The 18,906-nt window shown below is 37.5% G+C and overlaps 1 protein-coding gene across 2 annotated transcripts; it reads right to left on the bottom strand.

Annotated features, from left to right (window-relative positions):
* Window positions 1–1,510: 1,510 nt before the first annotated feature.
* On the bottom strand, window positions 1,511–17,992 carry LOC141609761 (vacuolar protein sorting-associated protein 36). Of its 2 annotated transcripts, XM_074428581.1 has the most exons (9): window positions 17,268–17,992; window positions 16,923–17,126; window positions 14,587–14,680; window positions 14,384–14,441; window positions 14,229–14,298; window positions 6,726–6,861; window positions 6,575–6,659; window positions 2,159–2,212; window positions 1,511–1,800 (listed from the first exon to the last, which is right to left on the bottom strand). In XM_074428581.1, coding segments are annotated over exons 1-9 (1,317 nt in total). In that variant the 5' UTR covers window positions 17,883–17,992; the 3' UTR covers window positions 1,511–1,799. The 2 variants fall into 2 exon arrangements, with proteins under 2 accessions (XP_074284682.1, XP_074284681.1); XM_074428580.1 differs by lacking the exons at window positions 14,229–14,298; window positions 14,384–14,441; window positions 14,587–14,680 and having other exon boundaries at window positions 17,268–17,968.
* Between the last annotated feature and the right edge of the window lie 914 nt (window positions 17,993–18,906).

The raw sequence follows: 18,906 nt of genomic DNA, 5'->3' as shown, positions 1-18,906 counted from the left end.
TGTTGTTTTTGTTGTTTTCAAGTCATTGCAATTATAATGAACTACCCATTAGGCCATCCATGAGGCTAATGACTTTGATTTATTAAAAAGATGTCGAATATCTTTGAAAAAGAGAAGATCTCGCTAAATAATATAATTTCAAAAATTTGCAGTATTTTTTTCCTTTAAATGTCATTGTGTTTACTAACACTTGTACAATTGTACCCTATTACAAACTAATATAGACCTCGTGCATTGCACGGTAAATACGTGATTTTACTCTTTACTTTACTACTTACAGATTTTAAATAGGAAATGTCTTTCATTAATTTGCGGGAGCCATTTTGGCACTGGGTAATGTTGTTGTTGTTGTAATCGTCCTTATATGGTTTCTGAAATTACAAACTAATCAAGATAATTGAATAATGTAATGAAATATAATATGTATTTTAATTCAAATTATCAATGCAAAAACCAAGTGACAAAAGGAAGAAACAAGCAAATCAAAATCTTATCCTATAATAAAATGATTTATAATTGAAAAACGATGATGAATTTGAGTAGTGGGTTTCTCTGTTCTACTTTTGTGTCCCATTGTATGTTCTACTCCACTTACCTTTTGATATATCACTTGTTTTAAAATAAAATATTGCCATAAATGTGTTAATTTGCTAATGTGTTAGAAGGTAAGTAGAGCGGGATACATGATGGAACACAAAATGGGACAGAGGATCCCCACTGGAATTTGAGAGGTATGTCACAAGATTATAGGGAATGTGTGAGATGAGAGTTTTGCGTAATTGCAAAAAAAAAATTACGCATTTTTATTGCCCCACTATTATAGGGAATGTGAGATAATATCCATCATTATTTATTTAATAAAAATGCCAATAAACCATTTATCAATAACTTTAACTATTAGCTCGTGCAACACATAAACTTTCAAGTCTTTAAACTTGGTAAAAATAAATTCAATCTAGGAAAGCTACAAAGAAGTAAAAAAAAAAAAAAAAAAAGGATTCTTAGGGTGTTCTTTTGAGTGTTTTGGAACTACGATTTCTCACCCCCAAAAATTCCATTTTCAACAACGGTTTATTATGAGGATTTAAAAACTATATCGCCGCACCCAAAGCAGCAAGACTGCGTATTTCGCAAACCCTACCGACGTATCAAACTCCAATCCATTTCAATTGCTCAAAAATAAGCAAAAGAGATCCAAAACATCCAAGATTTCTTAATCATCCATCAAAGCACTGCCTTTTTTCCCCGTTTATCGTCCTCGTTAGTTTTTGCCAGTTGTATTTGCAAAACCCTTTATTGACGAGTTTCAAGTATCATGAAATTCGTCAACATGAAATTGCTTCTTCCATGATCAATGTAGTTTATGTACCCCCATTTTACTCGAATGAATTCATGTATAGCATGTGCAGAAAATTCCATGTCTTCCTCACTTTCCAGAACACCTCCAATACCAAGCTATGAGTTATTACAGAAAATAAATTACCTTGAGCAAATTCCGTACACAGTACACTTTTCTGGCTTTAATAAACTCAATAACATAGCATCCTCAAAAAACATTTAATGGATATAACACCCTTCCGATATTCAAAGTTACACAATTTACAAGGTTAAATTGTTCATAAGTTACAACAGAGCAAAATCATCACAATGCATTTTGTGTTATTAGAAATTAACAGAGGTGGGCGATCAATGCCATTCCAAAGAGAAGTTTGGACAAAATACGAATAAATAGTACCTTTCTTTTAACAAAAACTCAATCAGCACCACAACTAGAAGATTCCATCTCTGATAACTTGTGACCTGAGTTGAGAGAGAATTGTGACTAGAGTCAAAAAAGGTACTACTGCAGTTTGCTATTATACAGCACTATACTTTCCAGAAAAACATGAGCACCCCTCCAATTCTTATACTTTCCAGAAAACATGAGCACCCCTCAGATTATTTGAACTTGAAAAATTTAGGCAAGCAGCTTGCATATGGATGATTAGCATTGCATGAGAGGAAAGGGTAGTTGCTAAGGTAAAACATTAGGGTAAAAATGTCCTTTGATGGTTATTGCTTCCCATAGATAGATGGATATGAAGAAATTCTTAAATCAGACCAAGAAAGAAATTGTTGCGAATCAAAAGAGTTCGAGGGAGTCAGAAGAGTATCTTACTAAGATGTGATGACGGAGGCTACCCACAAAGCATAGCTCCCTGTATCGTTCACGCTGCAAAAAAAAAAAAAGAAACAAAAAAAAGTAAGCCTCTATCAATTGACATGTAAACATTAAATCACTCAGTTGTGAGCTTTTGCGAGGAAAGAAGTCTTGTGTGGACAATATCGAAGTGCCTTAAAGGAGCCAAGGCTCACCATTTGCATGGTAAGAACGTCAAATGTATGCAGCCTTAGTGCCTTACCACTTACCACTGTGTTGTGAAGGTTTAGGATGATCTGAAAAACTAACTTGCTTGCCCCTAAAATTTTCAACCAATGTTAAAGACTCAGGAGACAGTCCCCCTCAACTTTGAACCATGGCTCCATCACTTTAGCGCTATCAAAAGAGTGAACCATTGGCTGGAAATGTAAGAATAATATCTAATGTGTCAACTTCAATGACTTCTACAGGCGAGGGCAATTTATTGACATAAATTACACATTTAAATTTCACAGAGCATCATTCACTCGATACTTTAAGCAAAATAAAGTTTAGAGTGAAGTTACCATAAAGCATCATTCACTAAAGCTTATTCTCTTCCATGAAATTTTGATTATATTCTCTTCCATGAGCATCATTGACTCAAATAGCATTATGGTAATTTTTGGTAACAAAAATTGCATTATGGTCACTTTCTGGAAGCTTTACCAACTCACGGAACAGGATATAATCAAAATTCATCTAAATTAAAAAATTGGAAGCCTAAAATGCAGTTTTAGAGTAGGTCTCCTGAGAGACGGTCTCTCAATAAACTTATTGAGAGACCAATTGCAAATTGATGGAAAAATGGTACCAAAAGTAATGAAATAGGTACGTATGCTATAGATAGAGGTACTAATAAAAATGGTTACAATATATTATAAAATAGGTACGATTATTATGAAAATATGTACCACATGAAAGAGATATTTTGAGTCATGAATAATAATAAAAGGGGTACGAAAAATACATAAAGAGGTACGACAAAAATAACTTATTGAGAGACCGTCTCTCCAAAGTTTCGTAAGCCCGCCATGTCAACTGCCTTTTCTTCTAGCCAGGGAGTCTGCGAGTTGGCCCGCATGGCCTGGTTCATAAGCATTGTGTGTAGCTCAGCCCGATTGGAAGCCCGAAGAAGTGGTTGTGCGGGCTTCCAGCCCATTTGGTTCGGCCCGGCTCGTGGGTTGGTGGGAAGGCAGTTGGAGCTCAACGACTAGTATTTGTTTTTTTTTTTTTTGAATTCAAATTTTCCCTCTAATTTCTTCTATAAATATCCACTTCTTTCGATCTCATTTCTGACACAATTCTATCTAATCTACATTCTATAATTCTCGAATTATCTCTTATTAGTTATAAATTATATTTATTATTAATATTAAATTGTACTTCTTTAATTATATTACCTATATATATCAATATATAAAAAATGTCCAACAATATTAATATCCCTTGAGAAATTGATCAAGAAGAGATTGAAAGAATGTTTGGTGACAGTAAATACATACTTCCTCATCCAATCCAATGTATGAATGTACCCATTTACTTTTGGGTGATCTTCAAGGCAACACATTGGCCGTATTTTCCTTCCTTTATACAAAAAGTTTTTTACAAAAAATATAATTTTATGAAAGATTTTCATAACAAAACCAAATATGCAAATTTTATCTTCTAAACGTTTTATATTTTTTAATGAATTAAAGTCAAAGTTTGACCTTCAAAAGGTAAATGGGTACATTGGATTGGAGGGAGTATTACTCTTATGCTATTAATTTTTTTTGCTTATGTTATAATTATTTTTCATTAATTTGTTTATATTATTAATTTATTTTTCATTATCTTAACTAGTTGGTGAATTCCCTTCAACCCAAGAATTTCAAACTTATATTGGCAATGCGTCGGGGTCGGGTTCAAAAAATGGCGGTGGGAAGAAAGGAGATATTTCTTGGGTTTGGCCGTATTATAACAAAGAACAACAAAAAAAAGACCCTAAGAATCCAAAAAAAATTGTATGCACTTGCAAAATTTGGAAGTAGGCTAGACAATCGTTCCTTAAAAGTGGCGACTCGCCACTCAACTAAATTCTCAAAACTATAAAACCGGTGGAGGACAAAGAACAAAACTATAAAACCAGTGGAGGTCGAAGAAACCAACCAACAATCGGTGGCTATGTCAAAATTACCCGATTTGATAAGGTACTCCAAATCTCGTTTAAAGGTAGATCGGCAAATTGTTTTGAACACACCCATTGACTCAAAATCTAGGCTGACTTTTAGTCAAATATCCGTACAAAATCGACTCGTCCGTCCGTCTTGGAAGGCACGAGTTCGAATCGCAATTATTGTGCCATTAGAACTTTACTAGTCGTAAGGAGTCGGGTAAAATACGTTTTCCTACTCCAATTAGATAAGCCATTATTATTATAGCTATAAATAGAGTCTTTGTAGTTATCGATCAAGTTTGATTACAAAACTTTGATTTGAGAAGGTATTTCAAATCATCGTCTCAAATTAAATAGGTTTTTAACTTAGACAAACATTGGTTCTGACATCTAGGCGGATCTTCGACACAAATATCCCGTTGTTTCGAAGTCTCGCGGTTTTCGAAGCAAATATCCCTATTTCGTTATTGTTCGTTATTTTCGCTTTGGCAAATTCATATCATAAACTTTTCCTCAAAAGTATGTTCTCTCTTCTGAAACATGTTCCTTATTTGCAATATTGGGGATCACTCTTTACACTTTTCTTTTGGTGTATATCAGCCGGTTTAGAGCAAACTCTCCCTCATGTGTTTCAACACTATTACATTCCCACGGGTTGAACTTGGGACTCTTGACATCCGCCATTTCACCCCAAAACAAACTTAAAATAAAATTACAGGTCTTTCAGAAGATTTGCCATATACAATTTGTCAATTTACATGTTCAAATTTTCTTACCTTGCCAAAAAAAAATCCTTGTTTGAAGTACACGACAAAAGACCGACTAATGCCAATCACCACGCTCCAACAACCAAAAACCTATGTTGCTCGGACTCGGTTAGAAGTATTTGACACGGGTACATGTTAAGGTTCGGATTCATCTATTTTATTGAAAAAAAATCATCCTTTTGGTTAAAACGAGGTGTCCGAGTGTCCTACCCATGTCCCTTTTGGGAAAATGCAATTAATTCTTCACTAAACTACAAATAATATTCTCTCCCAACCTCCTAACTAGAGATTGTCTTTAGTAGCCTAATATAGCATCTCTTTAATCACTAAGAGCCGCAAAGAGAAAGCATCCTAACTGATCATGCGCACACTGCAAGACACCATGTAACTGTTATATCTCTTAACAGAGTTGCCATGTCCAACAATATCCTACCATCACCTTTTACTTGATGAAGGATAAGACCATGAGGAGACAAGAAACTTGAAGCAACCAAGCCACATAATTGGCTTTGTATAAACCCACCGTATGAGGCCATGAGGAAACACAGTCGTCTTTCTTCACCAACCCAAATGACCTGTTTGTAGCGTTTAGTTAAGGCCATTGCATGGAAAGGCAAACAATGTTCTACCATTAAGTTTCTTTGGAGAAGTTATTCATCCATTACTTATAATTTTCCTTTATCTTTAATACCATTCTGTCACATAACCAGGGAGCTGCTAGGTGCATCTAATAGATTAGGGAAGAACACCAGCCATAATTCAAGACTGAATGGTTACTCGACTTGACACAATAAGGCAAAAAAAAAAAGGAATCCCTTACATAATACGAATTTGTAGCTTGGACAACTAGGTGCAGCATGGAAGTAATAACTTGAAGATTAACAGCATCAATTCAGTCTCAAACTCTCAATCGCAAAGAAATTGTTGGGAGTCAGTTGAAACATTGTGTAATGTGATAGCAAAGGTACTGCTTCAAGACATTGAACTAGCCATGTTTGAAGTTTAAGTTGAAGTAGGCTATAAGAAGTCCGGGTTAATAATGGAGATTTGAAGCTTGTAATCCAACAACAAGAAGAAAAAGTCCTAGTGGTAAAACAATTTGGAATAGCTATACATATGATACGATTGTTAGCAGTCTTAGCACACATAATCAATAGCTTTCTTCGTCTATCTCGGGGCAATAGTTTATGTATTCCATTTTGGCCTGTCCAAAACCACAAGTTCACATTCCCTTTTTAGGCATGTTTTCTGTAGTGCAGAATGAGTGTGGGACTCCCTATCCCACTTGCATGTGCTGACATATAATGATAAAAAAAATGAAACAAAAGAAATCATAAACTGTTGGCAGGGGCAGAAGGAGTATTAGCATCATCTAGGCATAAATCCCAATTTTGCAATATTCTAATTGACAAAGCACCATTTAATCAACCGACCTCTAAAATAAATTGAGAAATAAGATAGTTTACTTACAGATATATGTCATCTAAGTTTATATCTGGAAATATATTAACAAAAAACCTCAGGCCATCTGCACTTGTATCTCTGCAAAGAATACCTGGCAATTGCATTCATGTTAGTCCCAAAGAGGTCAGGAAGTCAGCTGTTAAAAGTTTGAGTATACCTCTACTCTCAGCAGCTAGAAGATGCTCCTTGGCCATTGCTGGTGCTATTCCTAGCGTTATCGCCGCATCACTGGGACTTATCCCAGTTCGAAGGGAATCTGGCTTCAGTATAAACATTCTGATTCTACCAAAAACCTGAAGCAAAAGTATTTGTATATATAAGAAAATGAAGTGTTGTTTTTAGGACAAGTAGTCAGCAATAACAATAAGTACCCCATCCAATTTATATTGTCTCATTTGACTTCTATAGTCACTTGATATCCATTTAACCAATGTTCTATCACAATATACGCTGGTTTTACCTATAACTTACTAAAATATAAAACACTCCGTCCATCCCACTTTTATTGTCCTCTTTTTGTGATTTCCATATTCCAAATTAATTGTCCTATTTCTAAATATAGTAAGTGAAATAGTGAACTAGCCATTACACCCCCAGTTAAATAACTTCTCCTTTCCCATTTTGCTTATATCTTGTATTTAAGTTTATTGGTCAAGGGGCATTTATGATATTTCACCAATTTCTCTTAAATATAACTTTTAGTCAAAGTAGGACAATAAAAGTGGAATGGAGGGAGTACAAGATTTGTCAATTGATAAATCAAACAAGGCAAACTTTACATATTACCTTTACACTAATATGAAGAAACTAGTGGCCAGGGTTGACATGGCTGACCACCAAAGTCATAAGGGAACAATATAAACGGGATGCAGGTAGTATATCATCTGGCAGAATTCACATAAGCATGCATATGAAAATGACTGACACCAGTCAAAGGAGATTTTCGTTCTGGTGGACAAGGAAAGTTTTAAGCAACATAGCTTCTTAGGCGGTATGACTTGACATATATGTGGAAACACAATAAATGTCACATTATCACTTGAGATGCTGCAACGTATGGGGTAGGGGTGCGGAAGCGTCTTAGTTCGTATTTTGGACTTGTTCGTGATTGAATGCCATTTTCGTGAATTTTGAACGGATGAATTTTTTTTTTTTGAGTTTTTGTGTGAAATTTGGAGATATTTATCAAGTTAGACCTATAACTTGATAATGGTTGGAATCCTCGTAACGCGACAAGGAAGTTCCCCTTAAACGTTGGAGCGCGTCCGCGGCTTAAGTCGAGATTCGAAAACGCGTCGATCTCAATTTTGTCTCTACACTCGTGTAAACCACACTAATGCTTTGACGGTTTTAGAGAAAAGCTTCTCGAAAACAAGTTTTAATTTCTTCAACAATTGAGTAAAAATGAATTACAAACAAGCCTTTTATAAGGTCCTTAGACCGACCTAGGGGGGATGGGGGATGACCACATTTGACCCGTAATAAATATAATTCTACCTAGATCCTAGCATAGTCTAACAATTTAATTTTATGTAGAAAATTAAGTTGACAACATAGATTACAATGCAAGGCAAAATAAATCATCTTGAATTTCCGCAACTGAGTTTCCACACGGCAGCCACCGTGGGCTTCAGTCCTGTTTTCCTTGGTTTGCGTGCTTTGATGCGGGAGCGATGTCGAGCTCTAGCGCACTCTTACTTAACACTGATCCGAATCCTTATTTTGGCGCTAGAAGAAATACGAGCTATGTCACAATGATAAGTTGGACGTCGAGCTCTAGCTGATCCGAGAAGCACCGTCCAAGAAATGCCGTCCAAGAGGATTGCCGCCCAAGTGAGAGGATGATTTTAGTCTTCCTCACCTAGTTTTCCTCACCTAGTTTTTACAAAAATCTAGCATATTTTTTCTACATAATTTTAAATAATGCCTTGGAGCCCAAGCATGCTTAGGAAATTGCCCCTAGCATTTAATGTTGCCTCGGAGCCCAAGCACATATTTGCTATATAAGGGCCAAAATACCTCATTTGTAATCATCCAATTTTCAGGAATATGTAGAGATTTTCTCTCAAACTTTGAACGCTCGCGAGTGTTCTTGTCTTCCTTGCGAGGTCGGCGCCTTATTTCATCCTTGTTTACTGTGTGTTCTTGGTTGAAATATCCTTTGTTTCCCTCCTTGTTCCTGTGTGGTCTTGGTTGGAGATTTCAGTTTTAGTTGAGTTATCTTGCGAGGTTTCTTAGCTAATCCATATCCATTTTACTTAAACATTTTCCGCTACAATTTAAACTAATAAAACACCAAAAATATCACTCACAATACTTCACCAAATCAGGCCCCTTTTCATGTCTAAAATTCACACCGATATGGTACCCGGTTTTACATCAAATTGGATCCATTGCCAGTGTTGAAAAAAAAAAAAAAAAAAAAAAAAAAAAAAAAAAAAAAAAAAAAAACAACAACTTATTGTTCACGTCTGGTACTGTTCACCCGTGAGAGAAAAAAAAAAAGATGTCTCACGATGGTTCATATCAAGAACCATGGGAGGAACGTATGGATGACTTAACTAAACGAATGGCACAAATGAATTACAAGATTGATCAGATTTGTAATCATACTCTTAGAAAGAAGGGGAGGAGGCACGTTGAAAGTTGATTCGATGAGAGCCATCATTCCATTCCGAACCAAGGGGAATAATGATGATGATCGTGGATTAAAACTTGATATCTCGGAGTTTGAAGGGGAACTTGATGCTGAAAAATTCCTAGATTGGGTGAGACAAGCGGAGAGAGTCTTTGAATATAAAGGCTATGATGAACACAAGCAATTCAAGGTTGCTACCTTGAAAATGACCAAGTATGCATTCTTGTGGTATGAGAACCTTAAGAAGCAAAGAAGGCGTGAAAGAAAGAGTAAGATTGAGACTTGGAATAAGTTGAAGAAGCACTTGCAAAAACGCTTCGTGCCAAGAGACTATGAACAAGAGCAAAGATTTGATGCTTACATCTCTTTCTCAAGGTAATTTAAGTGTGACTGATTACATTAAGGAGTTTGAAAGACTAATTATGGTGTGTGACCTTGAGGAACGGGAGGAGATGCAAATTGCTCGATTCATTAAGGGTTTGAGTCCTTCATTGGCCCAACGAGTTGAAGTTCAGAATTTCCTTGATTTTAATGATGTGTGTAAGCTTGCTCTTAAGTTTGAAAAGCAGGACAAAGGAAAGAAACCCCTGGTTGCTCGTGATGGTTCTAAGGGTGTTAATCCTTTTTATAAGTCAAGCGCTACATCATCGTTCAATAAGGAAGCCAGAAAGGAAGAACCCAAAGACAAAGGCAAAGGAGTTGCTACTGATTTCAAATATATGCGTGCTAGGAGTAAGTGTGAAGGTTATGGACACATCGGTAACGAATGTCCCCAAAAGAGAGTGCTTACTCTTCGTTAGGTGAGATTACTCCATGTTTCATGGTGACAAATGAGACGGAGGCCAATTCTGTCCAGAACGATGGAGATGAAAAAGATGATGAGGTTCACACTCATATTGTCGAACCATCATATGACACTGATAAGGAGATGTTCGCGGTGAGAAACTTGCATATTCAATCCACACCGATTGAAATGGAGCAACGTGAGCAGATTTTTCATGCTCGTTGTAAGGTGCATGGTAAGACTTGCAATTTGATTATTGATAGTGGGTCTTGCACAAATGCGGTTTTCTTGAATTGGTGGATTCCTTTAAGCTTGAGACTCGTAATCACCATAAACCATATATGCTGCATTGGTTGAATGAAAACAGTGGGATTAAAGTTAAGAAACAAGCTTTACTTTCATTTGTTATGGGTCCCTATGAAGATGAAGTATGGTGTGACGTTACCCATGAGTGCGTGTCATATTCTATTAGGACAACCATGGCAGTTTGATAGAGAAGTTGTTCATCAAGGAAGGGATAACATTTACATTGTTAGTAAGGGTAAAAACAGATTCCACTTGAAACCCTTGTCACCTAACAAAGTAAAGAAGAAAAATGAGAATTTGTTTATGAATGCTAAAGAATTTGTTGAAGCATTAGAACAAGGGGAACAAGCTTATGTTCTTATGGTTCGAGATGTGGAAGAAGGAATTGGAGTTCATGACGAGATTTGTCCAAATGTTGTTGAATGAGTTTGGTGATGTATTCCGGAAGAGTTGCCACTTGGATTACCTCTAAGCGTGGCATAGAGCACCAAATTGATCTTATTCCAGGAGCTACACTTCCAAACAAACCGACTATCGATGCAATCCGAAGAGGCTAAAGAGTTGCGAAGACAAGTGCAAGAGTTGATTGATCGAGGCTATGTGCAAGAGAGTCTTAGTCCTTGTCTTTGTACACCGCTCTTTTGGTACCAAGAAGGATGGGACATGGCGTATGTGTATTGATAGCCGAGCGGTGAACAATATTACAATCAAGTATCGCTTTCTATCGCCGAGGCTAGATGATATGCTTGATGAGTTGAATGGAGCTCGTGTGTTCTCGAAAATTGATCTTCGAAGTGGTTATCATCAAATGAGGATTCGAGAAGGTGACGAATGAAAAACAGCCTTCAAAACAAAGCAAGGGTTGTATGAGTGGCTTGTTATGCCATTTGGGTTATGCAATGCTCCTAGTTCTTTCATGCGGCTGATGAATGAGGTCCTAAGGCCATTTCTTAATAAGTTTGTTGTTGTTTATCTTGATGACATTCTTATTTACAGCAAAAATAAGGAGCAACACTTGGAACATTTGAGAAAGGTGTTTGAGAAGTTAAAAGAACAGAAACTTTATGGAAAGCTCGAGAAATGCATGTTCATGGTGCCTAGTGTGACCTTTCTTGGTTATATCGTTGGAGAAGAAGGGGTGAGCGTTGATCCTTCAAAAGTGGAAGCAATTCAATCGTGGCCTATTCCTAAAAAACTACTGAAGTTAGAAGTTTTCATGGATTGGCTTCGTTTTATCGAAGGTTCATTCAGAATTTTAGCTCTATTGTTGCATCTATCACCGAGCTAACAAAGAAAGGAGAGTTTGTGTGGAATCCAAGTGCACAAAAGGCATTTGATGAGATCAAAGATAAGTTGTGTTCAACACCTATTCTAGCTTTGCCCAACTTTGACAAATTGTTCGAAGTTGAATGTGACGCTAGCGGAGTTGGAGTTGGAGCTGTTCTAATCCAAGAGAAACGACCTATTGCATTCTTTAGTGAGAAATTGGGTGGAGCAAGGCTGAAGTATTCCACCTATGACAAGGAGTTCTATGCGATTGTGCGAGCACTGGATCATTGGGCTCATTATCTTCGCCCAAAACCATTATCTTCGCCCAAAACCATTTGTTCTGCATTCTGATCACGAGGCTCTAAAGCACATTCATGGACAGCAAAAGTTGAATGCAAGACATGCCAAATGGGTAGAGTTCCTACAATCCTTTACCTTTTCTTCAAAGTATAAAATGGGAAACTCTAATGTTAATGTTGTGGCTGATGCGCTTTCGAGGAGGCATTGTTTGCTTGTTGCACTTGATGCGAGGTTACTTGGATTTGAGCAATTGAAAGAATTATACAAAGATGATCCTGATTTTTCAAATGAACTTATTAGTCCTACTAATTTGTTCTCGGTGCAAGAAGGATATTTGTTCAAAGGAAACAAGCTTTATATTCCTAAGAGCTCAATTCGAGAGCTATTGGTTAGAGAAGCACATGGAGGAGCGTTGGCCGGACACTTTGGCGTCAATAAGACTTATGATATCCTTGGAGAGCACTTCTATTGGCCTAAGATGCTCAAGGATGTGCAAGATGTGATAGCAAGGTGTGCTACATGCCAAATATCGAAAAATTCATTCACTAAGGGGCTTTACACTCCCTTACCAGTTCCTACACAACCATGGAACGAGGTAAGCATGGATTTTATTGTTGGGTTGCCGCGAACTCAAAGAGGTAAAGATTCAATCATGGTGGTGGTTGATCGATTCTAAAAAATGGCTCATTTCATACCATGTCACAAAACTGATGATGCTTCTAAAGTTGCCGAGTTCTATTACAAGGAAGTTGTTCGTCTACATGGCATTCCTAAAACTATTGTTTCCGATCGAGACACTAAGTTTTTAAGCTACTTTTGGAAGACGTTGTGGCGTTTGGTTGGTACTAAGCTGTTGTTTAGTACTTCTCACCATCCCAAACTGATGGTCAAACGGAGGTGACAAATCGAACTCTTGGAAGTTTGTTACGAGGTTTAGTGAGTAAGAGCACAAAGGATTGGGATGTGAAGTTGGCACATGCTGAGTTTGCCTATAATCGTACACCGTCTATGACACCGGCCGTGCACCATTCGAGATCGTTTATGGGATAAATCCTTATCTCCCTATTGATCTTATTCCTATTCCAAAGAAGGAGATGGTAAGTTTTGAAGCTAAGGAAAGACAAGCTGCATTCTTGCGTACTTGTGAGCAAATCAAAGCTCAAATTGAGAAGGCTAATGCAAGATACAAGGAGAAAGCTAATAAGCATCGAAAACAGCCTACATTCAAGGTGGGAGATCTTGTTTGGTTACATCTTCGCAAGGAGAGGTTTCCCTCGAAGCGAAAGAACAAGTTAATGCCAAGGGCCGATGATCCATTTCGAGTGCTTGAGCGCTACGGTGAAAGTGCTTACAAAATTGAACTCCATGGTGAATATGGTGGTATAAGTGCTACTTTCAATATTGGTGATCTATCTCCATACTTGGATGATGAAAATTTGAGGACAAATTCTTTTGAAGAAGGAGAGAATGATGCAGGAGCGATGTCGAGCTCTAGCGCACTCTTACTTAACACTGATCCGAATCCTTATTTTGGTGCTAGAAGAAATACGAGCTATGTCACAATGATAAGTTGGACGTCGAGCTCTAGCTGATCCGAGAAGCACCGTCCAAGAAATGTCGTTCAAGAGGAGTGCCGCCCAAGTGAGAGGATGATTTTAGTCTTCCTCACCTAGTTTTCCTCACCTAGTTTTTACAAAAATCTAGCATATTTTTTCTACATAATTTTAAATAATGCCTTGGAGCCCAAGCATGCTTAGGAAATTGCCCCTAGCATTTAATGTTGCCTTGGAGCCCAAGCACATATTTGCTATATAAGGGCCAAAATACCTCATTTGTAATCATCCAATTTTCAGAAATATAAACCGAAGTGTAGAGATTTTCTCTCAAACTTTGAACGCTCGCGAGTGTTCTTGTCTTCCTTGCGAGGTCGGCGCCTTATTTCATCCTTGTTTACTGTGTGTTCTTGGTTGAAATATCCTTTGTTTTCCTCCTTGTTCCTGTGTGGTCTTGGTTGGAGATTTCAGTTTTAGTTGAGTTATCTTGCGAGGTTTCTTAGCTAATCCATATCCATTTTACTTAAACATTTTCCGTTGCAATTTAAACTCATAAAACACCAAAAATATCACTCACAATACTTCACCAAATCAGGCCCCTTTTCGTGTCTAAAATTCACACCGATTTGATACCCGGTTTTACATCATGCTTGCTCTTATTTGTCAACCCGTAACTTGATTATCCGTTGCATTTATTTTGGGCTTAATTGGACGGGATTTATTCGTGATTCCCGCTGAAATTTATTAGAATTTTTACCCCCCCTCAATACGCATCAGATGCATAAACACTAAGAAGAACCACAATTTTACCTCTTCGTCACTGTGAGACTTGCTTTGAATTACCATAACACCACTATCATACTTCCGCAGCATTACAGGACTGTCATAACAGAGTATTATTCAATATTACCATCTGCCATAAAATCATTAAAATTGTTCAAGAGGAAACATAAAATCATTCTTACACATCAAGCTTCTCCCAGAGTGTGCATGCTTGTAACAAATCATCGGGCGAGATCAATTCTGCAAAAAACATCTCAAATCATATCTAGATTACATAGTTGATTGTAACATCTTTGAATACCTTACTGTATTCCATAAACGAAACAGTAAAATTAACTCCAGGAGAGAAGGAAAAGTACTCAATGTTGAGAGCCTGAGAATTAACCTGTTCCACGGGCCCGATTGAAAAGACAATAAACATCAATAAGGTTGATCATTCCTCCAGCCCTCTCCAGCGGAATCTTCACAAAATCTGCTAACTACAAAAATACAAACATCAGAGAGAAGGCAACGCTGTTTCCTAGTTAACATGGAAATCTAAGCTCCCTTAGAACATATTAATCCAAAACCTTGATCCACAAGGTATAAAAATTGAGAATCTGTATTTTCATGTTACAAACCTCAAACAAATGAAATCCTAAGGATGATACAACAACAACAACAACAACAACAACAACAACATCAGAGCCTTAATCCCAAAATGATTTGGGGTCGGCTGACATGAATCATCCTTTAGAACCGTCCATGGGTGAACGCACACCTCAAAATGCGAAAAAAGGAGCGAAACATAATACAAAAGTCAGGGTAAACTTATAGGTTTTAAAATCGAATTCCGGATTTCATTTATAAAAACTTAAAATTTAAATCGAGAATAAAGATTAAAACGATTTTGAAAACCGAAGTAGAATTTAAGGATCCGGAATACCTTAAAAGTAAACCAAGTAAAATATATAAGAAACTGGTTGGTAAAAAGGTGTAATAAAGGAGAGAAGAACAAATAATTTTTTTTAAAAATTAAATAAAAACACTAAATCTGTCGAATAACATCAAATACTAAAAATCCACATGTATCATTTCCCTCCATTGTGCCCTCTCCGTCACCATACTCTCCTCAAGCCCCAGAAATCTCATATCGTGCTCTATCACTCTCAACCATGTCTGTCTCGGTCTCCGAAGTGCCGTTACGAGCCCTATTATCGGATGGGGATCCAGTTATTGCTAGGTCTTTTCATAATCCGTACTCATATGCTGCACTTGGCAAGACCCTCGTGATCTCGCCGTTACTATAGGGCCGAGCCCTATTAGAGTAGGTAACAAATTTATAGAATCGTAAATAAAAGTTCCGAGATAGAGGTTACTCTTGCTTGCAATCTGAATTTAATGATCTCGTTGCCTATACTGAGCGGGGCTCGGCATATGGATAATAGGGATTGCCAAGTTAAAGTTCCTGGATTGCCTATCTTAATAGGAATTGATAGCAGGTTCGTATTCCTTTAATAGTCCCGGGGATTTAAGTTCCAGAATTGAGAGTCCAATCTTCTTATCTGCCTTACTAAATGAACCAATTTAAGGAAGGGGATTCACTGATAATTGAGAAATGGGAATGGGAATCTGAATCTGACTAAGCCGAAGTGCCGTTACGAGCCCTATTATCGGATGGGGATCCAGTTGTTGCTAGGTCTTTTCCCTAGGGACCTTTTCAATTCTCCAAGTCTCCAGCCTCTGTCTCCTTCTCACATGGCCAAATCATCTTAGTCGATTTTCCACTATCTTGTCCTCTATTGGCGCCACTTTTACCTTTTCCCTAATCACCTCATTCCTTAATCGATCTTTCCTTGTATGGCCGTACATCCACCTCAACATACGCATCTCCGCCACACTCATCTTTTGAACGTGACAATGTTTCACGGCTGAACACTCGGAACCGTAAAGTAAGGCAGGCCTAATTGTCGTGCGATCTTTCCTAAGGATGATACATCTAAAAATATTTGTCTCTAATCTAAAGCTACAGTAGAGTAAAGTTTTGGTCACAATAAAGCATACGAAGAATTAAAATACACATGTGCCGGATTTCAGGTAAGAGTTGTGCAAGCAGATATCGGTTATTGCTAACCTAGAAGCAGCTAATCTATAGCAACAAAATCAATAGAATATCCAATCAAAATACACCGAGGATCAATACTGTGCCAACATGCCCAACACACGTAATTAGATAGCAAGCATAGCATCCCCCCATCTCATCTTCGTTGTCATCATTTTGTTCTCATTCCACCCCAAAATAATAGGTCTTTTTCTATATTTAGTAAAATAAAAAAATGAGAGCTTTTCATACAATCCCTAGTTCAGTACTTCCGCTACATCTCCGTTCATCCCATTGATATTCCTAGTGGGGAGTGAATGGTAACAGTCATGCGATATCTCAATATGTAAATTTCAAATATGACCTCTAGTAACATGAAAACAATGTTAACGGAAGGAGTATTAAAATATTAGCAGCGTAGTCAAATACTTTTATCTCAACCCTGAAATAATGTGCTCCACTCCCACTGTCACTAGAATTTCTCAATAAGAATAAGCCGCGAGAGCTAGAGAGCTTAACTATCCAGCTCTTCCTTCGTATATGACCATACGAGTGTCACCCCGTGGTACCTTTAATAACTTTTTTTTCCTTAAATAAAAATATCGTAACAAGAGGAAACATGTGAAGTAGAAGATGACAACCTGGCGAGACAATTGTTGATGATACAAAGCACCAGCAGATTCTTTAGTAACAGGGGATATGATACCAACACTGAGCAACCAATCTTGTATCTCTTCTTTGGACCCCATTTCGTCATCATTTGCTGTACCGGGTTGATTATTTGGTGCCGACAAGAGTTTTTGCCTCATCTTCTCTGCTAACATCACCATTTCCCTGGCTTTACTCTACAATACAAGATACATGATGAAAAGTGTCATCAATCTCAAGGTATAGCATCAAATAGAATGACCCATTGTGTCAAAAATTGAGGTGGTACTGAAAATCATAAGCCAAAAAAAAAAAAAAAAAAAGTGGAAAATGGGTACCATGAGGGCATTTAAGTCTTGAAAAGCATCGTGTAAGCTCTTATCAGTACTCTCCCACATCTCCTGCTCCTTCCTCAATATCCCTGCAACTCCCACAACCGGCACCTTAATCGCCACGCTATTACTACTACTACTACTAGTAATTTCGCCCCTTGTGGAGGCGATACCATCATCATGCGCTTGGGACGATCTGGCCCGCCACGCAGCCCAAAGCTTCTCGTAAAAAACCTCATGATTATCCGCCTTACCCCGCATAACCACCGTCACAGTTACCACCCGTCCCTGAGCCGGGTTGGAAGACGGGTCAACCCGACCGGAGTGGGATGCGGAGACATCGAAGCGGACACGTGGGGAGGAGATGGAGAGGAGGGATTTGAAGGATTTTGAAAGAGGGTGGATGTGGGTGATGAGAGAAAGAGGGATGAAAACGGCGTGGTTGTGGTGGATCCAGATAAGACGGTGGGTAGTCAGGGTTAGGAGTCCGGATTTAAAGGGTGGAGAAGAACCGGATTCGATATCGACGGCGGATATGAGGTAACATTCTACTTCGCCGGGGTTTAGGATTGGTCTGCCGCTTGGAGTTAGTTGTGCTGCCGGCAGCCACTTGTCCGACATTTTTTTGTTGTTGCTATTTACTCTAGTTGCCGGGTAAGACTCGATTTCAACTCGGTATGTTCTGGATTATTTGTTTGAATTTCCAAATGTTGTAAAATAAAGAGAAAGTCAGAGAGAATATAGACAACACAAAAAACGTATATTATACCATTAAAAGGGGTTATATTAATATATATATATATACAATGAGGTAGAGTTTGCAAAAGATAATACACTCTAGAATATTATAAGAATATGGACATCCATATAATATTATACTATAATATTTCATAACATTCTCCCGATGTCCATCACTGAAGAAGATGCGTTTAAAAACCTTGCTAGAAAAACCTCGTGGGAAAAACACTACTGAAGGAAAAGAGTACACTAATCTTCAAACACGCATAACAAGTTGCCTCTTTAAAACCTTTTAATGGAAAACCCAGTGGGACAAAACCATGGCTAAGGAAAAAGAATACAGCGCGCGCTACTCCCCCTGATGATTACATAACTTGATAAATCTTGAAATGATCCATGATTTGACATAACTTATCGATCATCGAAGTAGTACCCATTGTGATTAATAAACTTGAATCTTCGATCAATAGAAATTCATGACAGCTTCAATATCATATATATTTGAGGACTCAAAGTCTAGATATAATCATTTCACTTAATACTTCCGCAATAGTAATATAGTTTCTCCTCAATAAACGACATAACATTATATGCTAAAACAATTGTCATCTCTATCAATCATGATGACATGACTAAACTATAACCTAATAATGCGCTTATAGTGCTACCTCGTTAAAAACCTTGCTAGAAAAACCTAGACATTCTCATTGTAGATTTTTACTATATTATTCTAATCGTTATGGTACTTCTGACCATAAACTGGTTTCACATGTTTAGCAAAAAAACTCATTCAAATCTAAATTCCAATATGCTCAAACTTCATGTTGAGACAATAATAATTTCCTTCAAGTAAACTCTATTTGAGTTTGAATATATTCCATTTTGAAAATAATCACGATAATCCTTC

The sequence above is a fragment of the Silene latifolia genome, chromosome 1, assembly GCF_048544455.1.
Source record: "Silene latifolia isolate original U9 population chromosome 1, ASM4854445v1, whole genome shotgun sequence".
Classification (NCBI taxonomy): Eukaryota; Viridiplantae; Streptophyta; class Magnoliopsida; order Caryophyllales; family Caryophyllaceae; genus Silene; species Silene latifolia.
This window is presented reverse-complemented; position numbering and strand designations above follow the sequence as displayed.